The 11,446-nt window shown below is 38.4% G+C and overlaps 1 protein-coding gene across 1 annotated transcript; it reads left to right on the top strand.

The window, feature by feature from the left end:
- The first annotated feature begins 644 nt into the window (after nucleotides 1-644).
- btg1 (B-cell translocation gene 1, anti-proliferative) lies at nucleotides 645-7,779 on the top strand. Its single transcript, XM_065284864.2, has 2 exons — nucleotides 645-1,058; nucleotides 4,407-7,779. Exons 1-2 carry the CDS (start codon nucleotides 914-916, stop codon nucleotides 4,808-4,810), a joined length of 549 nt encoding a protein of 182 aa, XP_065140936.2. The 5' UTR covers nucleotides 645-913; the 3' UTR covers nucleotides 4,811-7,779.
- Nucleotides 7,780-11,446: the final 3,667 nt, after the last annotated feature.

Below are 11,446 nucleotides of genomic sequence, written 5' to 3'. Positions count from 1 at the left end.
CAATCTTTCAAAAATGGTAAGGAGCGTCATATTTCCAGCTGACGTCAGAGGTATTCAGGCCAATCACAACGTACAGATTAGCTGGCCAATCAGGGATAAAATCAGAGCGTAAAATAATGTGTTTTTTAACCATAAACCACGCGAACACATACCAAATACACAAAATAACGTTGTTTTAAATAAACAACAAAGCTTAGCCAAATAAACTCTGTTGTGTTCCTCTGTTGTTGTAGATGTAAGTCTACAATTTTAAAATATCACCTCTATAGTCTATACATAAAAAATACTAAATATTATTTACTACAGTATGCTGTAGTAAAATTCTTAGATGGCCTACTATAGTGTTTTTAAATCTTAGTCTTGTCATAGTCTTGTAGTAGCCTATACTACAGTGAGTTTACTGTAGTAAATACGTTTTTTCATGCGGTTAGTTTTGATTATTGTCCTTCATCTGAACAGGCCATAATTCTGAAGAAAGGGTTAAAATCCTTCACCCAGCCCTTTTTTCACATGCTCTGTTTATTTCTAGAGTAGTGACGCAGCGAGCCCACTCCTCCGCGTATACGTCACTGCGTCCCGATTGGCTGTTTTTTGTTGCTGTTGCTACTTGTTGCGGCGGGGGCATTACATAAACCCCGTTTGCTTTCATTACGGTCTACACTGTTGGAGGATCGTGACGGAGTGCGGGGTCGCGCCGTGGCTGAAGCCCTCTCGTATTTTTGGGGAAAACAAGAACCCACAGCACTGTACAGTCCAGGAACACGTACTTTGCGCGTTTTCCCCCTCTCGACAAATAAATGCTGAGCATAGGCATCCGAGAAATAAAACACGCGAAAAACAAGGACCATTTTGCGCACAGAAACAACAGCGCATTGACAGTACAGCAGCGAGAAAACGCTCACGGATTCTCTCAATGCATACCCTCTGTGCTCGGACAACGATGAAACCAGAAATAAGCGCCGCCGTCGGATTTCTGTCGAGATTTCTGCGGATTAAAGGACATGTAAACGACAGGCAGCTCCAGACGTTCAGCCAGACCCTACAGGATATCCTTGCAGGTAAATTACATTACCAATGTTATTGATTCGATTGTATTGAAAATCTTTTTATATGTGTTTTTTGTTTTGGAAAGATGTGGGAAAACATTGATTTCTTTGTTTTTCAGTATTTTATGTGCTTGGCCACATAGGCGGAAGCGCACGAACGCGTTGCGCACAAACATAAAGGCGCAGCCGAAACCAAAATAGAGGATATCAAAAAATAAGAGTAGAAGCTACATTTTCATGTACTTAGATAGTTATAAACATATGTAAGTTGTGTGTTAACGATTCATTGTATAGTATGAATAAATGGTCTTTAGAGACGATGTAGGCAGTAAATTACGTAATGCACAGGAAGACTCTGTGTATGTGGGCTTGTTGTTTGCGCGCTGAATATAACGTTTATAACGCACACACTGCCAGTGTGTTCATTGTCACTAACACGTAAATACACCGAAATAATCTACTTACAATAACCGGAATAAGTTAAAAACACAATAATCGGAATTATTATTCGAATTATGTTCGAGGTTAAGATCGAATAAACACATTTTAGAGTTTTAAACATTTTAAACCTTTGTTTTTATGACATTTATTATATTCTCTATATAACCAAATATTGGTTAAAATCATATTCTAGAAACAAAAAAGTAATTCATTTTCTGTTTATTATTAACTATATAAACATAATACATATATACAGTATTAAAATACATATACATGCAATTATTTAATTCTTTTTATGACTCTTTAAACAATGATTTTCATTTTTGAATGGGTCACTAATTTATGTGGCTCTTTGTTTGAAAGGCGAAGAAAAAAAACGGAAAAAAATGTGCTTAATTTGTCTGCAATTTTGAAAATGCACAAATAAACAGATTTGACTTTAAGCCAAAAAGAAAAACACTAAATCTGCACTAAATATTATCTAAAACAAACCACTGTGATGGTGTTAAATATATTACATTTTTTTAATGTAATCTTCTTTTTTATTAGGCACAGACAGATACTAAATGTTGTTTGTAAACAAATAGAGTCGTGGCCATAGTCAAACAAAATGGCTGCCCAGGAAAACTTATCTCCAATTTCATTATTTTTCTCTCAACATATATTCACACAATAAACAAGAAGATGTACAAATTAAACAAAGTTTTTTATTTTAAATGGGTTACTTACATCTCCAAACAAAGGGACAGAGGGAATTGTAAGGATGGTGATCTGGATTACCAGATTAAAAACACAGGTGTTGTGTAAGATTTATAGCACCTTAATAGAAGTTCATCAAAGCCCTGTCCTAATTCCCCACCATAAGGCAAACCTTATTTTTTAATATTTTAAATTTCACGAATAAAACGCCAATAGACTCCGTAAACAACCTATCACACGTTTCAAATGTTGTTTAGTTGTTCAAAAATTGCTCCCAAAATTAAATCATTTTTGCAGTCTGGGCATTGTCCAGGTTTAGGGTTGGATTTATCTGCCTTGATCTTTGTGATCCTTTGGCATTGATTAGAATGGGACCTCACGTCACCGAATGCATGCATTAAGCATTTTCCAATCCAGGTCTACAGGTGGCCTATGGGGGCCTGGCCTATTTCAGAGCCATCCCTCCATCTTCTATTTTCCACCTGTCACACAATACGCAAAACAAGACGTCATTCACGCAAGGTCTTTTCTGTAGGGTGCAAATCAGAACTACTTAAGGACACATATTTATTTGGATAAACACGCATCCTATATTAAAATGAATAAGGTCGAAGGAGGGTTAACATCATTAAGATCCAAAATGTTGAACATTAATCCCAATCAATAAACAACTCCCCAACTATGAGATACTGGATAAAATTAGGTTGTGTAAATAGGACAGTGTGTCTTTAAGAGGAGGGTCACTCCAGCTGCTCTGCTTGGACTTCAGCCTTTTGCTCTTTTTGAATAAAGCCATCATTTCAAGACTTTGTGACGCTCGGGCCAAAAGGGTCTTGTGCAATCAAAAAACCCTTTCTCTCTCCGTCACGTAGCCTTTGGACACAGATGGTTAATCGCTGTTTGTCAGTGTTCTGCCAACGGTCATTTTATTACTGTGGAAAACATCATACGTAAATCCTCAGCTCTCGTTTCAGTGTAACATAAGTCCACGTTGTCATATTGCTTTTGAATGGTTATTAAAATTATATTTGATTTGTTACAGCTAGGGTTTGAGTTAGATATGTGTCTGTTTGATGATATTAAGTTTTTACATTTAATGATTTTATATTTTATTTCAGTGTTTACTAGAATGTATGGTTATTAGTACAGAATATAATAAAAAATATACTTTTATTTTATTAACTTATCAACAAAAAATATATTTTAAAAACTAATAATAATTTTCATGTCTAATATATTTAAGTTTTGATGATTTTTGCTTACGAACATAAAATAATACCAATATTGTCAGTATATCAATAAAATACGCGAATGAGGTAGCGTGCACACCAAAGTTTTTCCAATGAAGCGCAGCGTTTTTTCCGCGTACTGGGCAGAGTTGAAAATTTTCAGCTTTGGTTGAAACGCTCTGCTTGTCAATGTCACTTCTCATTTGGCCGTCCAATCACAGTGGGGGGCGGGGAAAACATCACAACAACCAACTGCCACATCATTCAACGACTGATAAATAAAGTGGAAGTATCATAACAACCAAATCGCTCAGCTGAAAAAGATGGCATCCGCCTGCCGTTTTCAGCCACGTTTAAACACTTTGGTGTGCGTGCCCCCTAAACATTTTTACTAAAAAGATCATTTTTAGCTCAAAAACTTTTTACAACATTACAAAGAAAAAAACAGCAAGTTACCTTATTATTATGTGTAACAGTAGTTTCGTGTCTACTACCCGCTAGGGCTGTGCATCGGCAAGAATCTCGCGGTATAATAAGTATCGCGATACATGCGTTACTGTGCGATATAATGCGGTGCTGTAAACCGTGGGATATAATATTAAGAAAGGTGTCACTGAGAACACACATTCGTATGCAAACCTAAGCAAAAAAATGTGGCGCGCTCATATGCTAGTATTATCTGTCACGGTTTAAGTTCAAAGATATGTAGAATGCCATTTAGTAGTTTGCATGTAAACCCCAAACAAAACAACTGGCATAAATCTTGTATGATTTTATAAAAAAAATCTATTGCTTTTTTATCGATACAGTATTGCCAAACAAAATTTCACGGTACTCGCATGTATCAATATTGTTTTACACACCTACAACCTAATGACATCACAGAGCTTAAAACAATGCTTAATGGTTTCATTTTTAGCATTATTAAGCATGCATTTAACTTGAAATCCAAATTTGAACCATCTCCTCTATTTCTCCCTCTCTCGCTCAGAGCAATACAAGCACCACTGGTTCCCAGACCGTCCCAACAAAGGTTCTGGTTATCGCTGCATACGCATCAATCACAAGATGGACCCTCTGGTTGGACAGGCCGGTCAGCGCATCGGTCTGAGCATCCAGCAGCTCTATCTGCTCCTTCCCAGCGAGCTCACGTTGTGGGTCGACCCTTTCGAGGTATCCTACCGAATCGGAGAGGACGGATCCATCTGCGTGCTCTACGAGTCCCTTCCCATCACCAACGGAAATGCCAGCAGCACCACTGGAAACAGCAACCCACCATCCACGCTCAGCCAGGTATCCCCCATGGTGGACAGTCACATCAGCTGCAAGGAGGAACTTATGGTTATGGGTCGAGCCAGCCCCGCCAAACCCTACATGATGACTGTGTCCAGCTAAACAGGCCACGGCAGTCATTTTTAAAATAATATGAAATCAAAAAAAAAAAAAGAGGAAGAAGAAAAAACAGGATGTGTCCTATCGTCCAGGTGATGGAAACCTTGTAGGTTTAATTTTCACTCGTTTGGTTGTCTGTTCTATTTTTGTGTTGGATCTACCAGAGGCTTGACCCTGGGGCAGCTATGAAGACCCGAAACATCGCTTACCCTCTAAGTTGGGGAGTGGTTTCACCATCATCTACCGATGTTGACTTTGCACTTTCGCTTTTACTGCTTATGTTACCACATAAACACAAACTCCCTCAAAAATGTTAAGGAGATACACCCAGAATCCTCTTTCTGTTCGCTGTCGAGCTGAAGCCCAGGACTGACGTCAGTTTCTCCAGACCAGAGTAGCCGCTGTTCGCCCTTTTTTCTGAAAACCTCACTTTTTTGGACCACAGAGCGGTACTTGTCTGTCGTTCTCTGCGTCTGGTGTGCTGCCTGGGCTTCAGGTCGACAAGAACGGTTTCAACCCACCTTTTATTTCTTCATACACTGTCAGATTGAAAAACCTGTGTCATAAGGTTACCTACGCAAGTCGTCAATGGCACTGTGATGCAATGGTTTTAATGCTTGTAGTTTTCTCTGAGGGTGCGACCTCCCACTTGGATGAATGTAATTTATAACAAAATGACTAAAATTGATTGATTCATTTAAGCCCATTTGTCATACCAAAACGGAAGATGTAGCAAAGGTTTCTTTTTTTGACTTGGAGCAGATGTGATCCTTATTTTCTGCCTGGTTAGAAAAGACGTTGAATGCACTTTGACATTTAGACTGTGTTGGATGATGGCCCAGCTTCATTCCATCGCTTTTAACTATCTTATTTTATTATCATTAATTCTTTTAAAATGAGGTTGCAATAGTGAGAGAAGAAACATTTCAAACCAGGTTCTCTCATCCGGATGTGCCGTTTTATCCTTCTGACTGATATTCACCCGATTCATGCTTTGGTCACTTTTACAAGGCCAGTAACCTCCTACTTAAACTATATGGCTTAAACTATCCTAAGATGGTTTGCTGGTCACTAACTTCCAACCTGGTGGTCTCTCTATTGGCCAATACCTCTCTAAAATCACCCAACAGACCAGCCTGAGAGATTTGCAAACCAGCTTAGGCCAGTTTCAAGCTGTGGTTAACAGCATGTCCATTGTAAAGCCGTTTATGCAATGGGAAAGCTGGTCTCTTTCCATAAAACAAATCTGGACACCTGGTTACAAGAGCAATGTTTCCAATCCCGCTCCTCTAAACAAAGTCACCTTGGCAGATGTGAACTCCTCACTTGCCCACAGAATCGCAGGACCCGTCAAGCTACTACGAGGTTGACCACGGTGCTCGCTCTTCAAAGAGGGTTTAGCTCGGCAGAGCTAACGGCACGCACTTTCCAGCCAGACTTACTAGCCAAGGGTCACCGGTGTCGGTCTTAAGCAGGAGCGCGCAGTAAAACATATCACCTCCCTCCCTAGGCTGGGCGTAAGAGGGGGTCGGACCCTCATATCAGGGCAGCTACAATCCTCTCCGGCCCCCTCCCGCAGCCCGGAGGAGAGTCTAGCCAGCACACGTACCGAGCGCACTCCGAACCCACTGAGCCTTACAGACAGGGCAGGGTCAAACAGGAAGAAACACAAATTAGCGGGGGTGCTCCTGGTTTTGTCCAGCCTCAAATTTGTTCTGGAAATTTGTTTACATTCGACGAAATGAGTAGCATGTGTGTGTGAAAGAATCTTGCTCTTGCCTTAGCCGTTAAGCTGCCGAGACAGGGTGCTGATGATCAGTCATATGCGTGCTCATACATTTGACCCAAGAGGATCATGAGTAACAAAGCCAGGTTGACGATGCACTGCCGTTCCTTCCTGTTTTCCCCTATCGGCTATTCGAGAGAGGAGGAGGGCGCATCTAACAAGCTGAAACCACAGCACACGCTTCTCAAATCCAAATTCACGGGTCAAACGGCTGTTTGATCAAAGTCCCTTTAGGTGGGTTTTAATTTTAAAGATCCGATGATCGTAACCAAATTCGAACAGACAATTAGAGTGCTTTTAGATCTACAATTTATTTTTTAAAGACTTGACCCTCGCCCACCTCCACCGAAATGACAAATTTCACTCCCTATCCCAAACCCTGTGTTAGATTATACGTTTGCACACACGATTTAGTATCGCTCGAGTCTAAATTAAGAGTCTACTTTGAGGCAAGAGCACATGATATGCACTAATAGGTTAACATTGAAGTTACGTGACTTTCGAGTCTCTTTTGGAATGTATCGCCAAGCTCAGGCCACAGACATTCATTCTTAAACTATTATGGATGTGCAGGTTAAGATGTGAGAATTTCAATTCGGTTTAACTTTGTCGGTCATTTCAGAAGCGATTCGAGTTCTCGCCGCTTTCGCCTCGGAAGCGGTTCCACGTTTGTAGAATGTATTGTTATTGTACGACATACGGTAGACTGAGTACATGACCATACATATGGGAAGTGCCAATATATGATATTTTGCTGTGTGTAGACGTGTTCCTTTTTGTATTTCATGTTTCATAAGTGAAGCCATTCGTGTTAGGAGTGTTGGAGAGGACCAAAGTTGTTTTGGTAAAAAGTATATAGATATATATATATATATATCAGTTTCCATGCTCTGTGCTGATAGACTTTCCTTGTTTTTTTTTCTTTTCTTTTTTTAATTTAAACAAAAACGAGAAAAAAGAAAATTCTGAGCTACCCAAGATAAAGTCGCCTGTATCTTGTGATTTTCCTCTGTCTGTACATCTCTTGTGTTCCTGTTTTTTTTTCTTTCTTGGGTATGTTGTGATGAACTGCTGTAAATTTGTACAGTTCATGTAAATTGATTGTGAGGAAGTTGTACAGATTTCTATATTTTGGAAGAAAAGTTTTTTTTCTCTGTAATAAAAGATTTCCTATCTTGGCAATGTTTCCCCGTGGACCTGGTCTTATTCTTTATCAAATTATTACATGCTTATGTTCATTCTGTTCATAACATTTCAACACTAGGATTTGGCCTTGTGTTTTCGAATTTTGCCTTTTAGACAAACTTTAACATGACTTAGACGTTAGATGTTTTCTTGTGTGTAGACAAAGAAAGGAAGTCTGTACGGACTTCAGTAGAAATCACGAGTTTAGTAAAGCTGCACTGTTGACTATCATTAACTTAAGTTAATTATAAATAGTTACCTATTAATCTGTAAATTGTCGATGTGAGCTTAACATTTTGCAAGTCAAGGGGATTAACTTTGGCTCATTCGTATTTTTATGCTGCTTTTGATGTCAGCATGGATGCTTGTGGATGGTTGCGCATGTTTTTGTGATGCCACTTTCATGACATCATGATAAAATCAGATCACATTCTGGTATGATACAGTCGATTTGTTTAAAGCAGCATTACACAGGTTGACTCTTAAACGTCAAACACTCTTCCACAACTTCAACAATTTCTACTTTTGCTTTTGTATGAAGAAAGCATTCACATTACGTTATAAATCACGCCATTTTTGGCAAGATCACGAGGTGGAACGCATGGCATTGTGAGCAACGGGAACTGGATCTCATGCACGGAGCGCTGTGTCAGAATGCTGACTCCAGTGAAAACTAAAGTGGGTGGATTGAATTGGCACGGCCTCGTGCTTCTGTTTTTGTAAGTTGCTTGGTAGCTAAATTAGAGGGCGTTTCTATTCAACTGATATAGATAGAAAAGCGAGATGGGGTTTGATAAAAGGACGTATAAAACGACCTGCATGGCTATTTATGTGTGTTTAAGCCTGTCCATACACTTGGTGCTTATAAAGCAGTTGGGGAGAGAGACGCGGGGCATAAATTATATGGGTGTGCCAGCCTTGTGACTCAAAAGGGGCACAAAAGCATCCATTTACCATGGAGGCCAGGCCAATTAAAAAATTTTTTCGCTTGTATCTTTAATAGTCTGCCATTTTGACCTGGATATTCTTGCACGCTGAAAAGATGCATCTGTTGTGTAAACATCACAAACATAATTGTGTTTTTAAAATACAAGAGCACACAGTTTCAGCAGTCGCAGTGAAGTCGTATGTACAACAGATCTGTGGATTCGCTGTAATGCGTATATGCCTTTCTGCCAACTGTGTGGGCTCGGTTTGTTCCTTTTTCTTCTCACATCTGTCGTTCGACGCTGAACCACCCACTGGTTTTGCATTTGCAGCTCAGGGCCACAACAAAAGAGGACCTGAGTGAAAGCAGCTGGATGTCTCGATGTGGGAGAGGCTCACCTGGTTGAAACTACTGGTTAATGTCATCTCTCTCTCTTGTTTCTCTCTCTCTCTCGCTCTCTTTTCTCTCTCTCTCTCTCTCTCTCTCTCTCAAGCTCTTTCTCTCTCAACCCCTGAAACAGCTTTAATGTATTTAAAACATTACCTTAAGTTTAGCATGTGTGTTAGTTACTACCCTGAGCTCAGGAAATTGTCTGTTATCTGTTGAATTTCCACATCGCTTATCACTAGTTTTGAAGCTGTTACCGTTAGTAAAGTTGTTTGCTGTAGACAAGCAAGGAGCTGATAGTGAAAGACGACTCTTTATATAATAAAAGTCAGTGGGACTCCAGACTTTGACGTCAAATGACCTGATCAGAAATTGACCAGATATAAAGTCTGAATTTTAGATTACATAAAATATCGCAGTCTTTTAAATAATGCTTTGTTGTCGCAAGTATATGCACATTGTCAACTATTATTTGCTGTCCACACATTTATGCAGGTAAAATTGTCTTTCCATGCGATTTCTGAGCAGAGAAATGCCCTGTGTTGTCAAATTTAGGTGTGTTGGAAGCAGCCAATAGGAAAGCAGCTTTCTTCATTGTTTGTCTGTTAGGGTATTTCTACATCGATTCTTTTCCTTTAGTGCCTGGTTTCTGAAATGGATCATATATTTTCGTGTTTTTACATAATGTGGATTGGGTAGGAATTGCTGGGTACTTTTTTACAAGGTCTCTTTCGCTCTCTGTTTCTGTCTCTCTCTGAAGGTCACTGGCCTGTGGTATATCTGGTTAACTGCTGACTCAGGGAGGGAGAAAGATAACCAGCTGTTAGAAACATGGCAACAGACGCAGACACATATACAAATGCAGACACACGCCTTTTCTTTATGACGCTCATGATAACATAAAAAATTATGAAACTACATTTGAGCTCAAAATGCAATTTAGGGCTGTCAAGCGATTAATCGCGATTAATCGCATACAAAAAAGTTTGTGTTTGCATAATATATGTGTGTGTACGGTATATAATTATTATATAAATACACAAACATTCATATATATATATTTAAGAAAAAATATATAAATATAAATGAAGAGTTTGGTTCCAAAATGAGAACTCGTTTTTACAAATATTCAAAAATCTTGTTTTTTAAATTCGATCAATCAATCAAATTGCAGTTGTTTTGTTTCGATGTAAGCCTTCATAAAAAAAAATACAGTTAAGTAGCACAATAAAACACAATAAAAACTGATAACAATAATAAACATGTTTTGGGAAAAAAATTATCTTTTGGAACCAAACTCTTCAAATATAAATACAGTACTGTGCAAAAATCTTAGGCCACCATGCCACTATTAGATTTGTTGTTTTTGCAATGGTGATCATATATAATTATTTCTCACTCTCTTTGTTAGATTACAATACAAGAAAACAATACAAGAAATCTATGTAGTTTATATAGTATTTAAAAGTATAAGTTAAAGTATTAAAAACTCCCCTTTCATTTGAGCAATAGCAGGCAATTGCAGGATCCCCTAAACCTTACATTGCATGCAAAATAAAATTTTGTTATGCCATAATTTGTGTGTAAGTACTGTATGTGTGCATGTATGTGTTTGTGCATGTGTATACATATACACACACATTACTCACACATAAATTATGCCAACGCAAACTTTTATTTTGTATGCTATTAATCGTTAAATTAAATAAGAAAAACAATGTTTATTGTCAGTAAATGATCATTCATTTTCTACAGATCAAATATCACCAAACAATTACAAATACAAGAATTAATTTTGCTTAAAGTTGTTATATAGCTGCACATGAGTAAATCATAAAATACTGTAATATTAGGCAATAAAGGCCATACTACAGATTTACATTTATTCATTTAGAAGATGCATTTAATTCAACTAATGAAACTTTCATTTTGTGTAGTTTACAAAGCTTTTGGAAATATGTATTATTTTGGTCTCCAGCCTAAAAGTGGAACAATATTCGTGTATTGATCGACATGTGAAAAAATATATTGTGTGGGTATTTGGTGTACTTTGGCCTGGGGTGTATCAATAAGTTTTCTTAAGGCCAAACCCTTTGTAAACTCCCATTTACTGCTCGAGCTAAGCAGTAAAATATGTTTTTGAACCACAAACTTGTTCCTCGACCGTTTCTCTCTCATTGTCTGAAATCTTATCAGAAATCTTTAGTAGTTTGATGAGAATTATGACATTAAATGAGGTGATAAAGATCGGGCTTAACACGTGGCAAATTTAAAGCCCTTGGGCCGCGCACAAAAACAACTGCACGTGTTGGCGTTTCTGAGAACTTGGTGAACGTTTTTCAGCTGTTTCCTG

Source organism: Paramisgurnus dabryanus, chromosome 1, assembly GCF_030506205.2.
Source record: "Paramisgurnus dabryanus chromosome 1, PD_genome_1.1, whole genome shotgun sequence".
Taxonomy (NCBI): Eukaryota; Metazoa; Chordata; class Actinopteri; order Cypriniformes; family Cobitidae; genus Paramisgurnus; species Paramisgurnus dabryanus.
The sequence above is the reverse complement of the archived record's forward strand: the minus strand, read 5'-3'. Positions and strand labels throughout refer to the sequence as shown.

What these genes read in the sequence shown, in the direction of transcription:
- btg1 (XM_065284864.2), top strand. Translation starts at nt 914, where the DNA reads ATGCATACCCTCTGTGCTCGGACAACGATGAAACCAGAAATAAGCGCC. An exon ending in CCTACAGGATATCCTTGCAG is followed by an intron (nt 1,059 to 4,406) that starts GTAAATTACATT and finishes TCTCTCGCTCAG; the next exon opens with AGCAATACAAGCACCACTGG.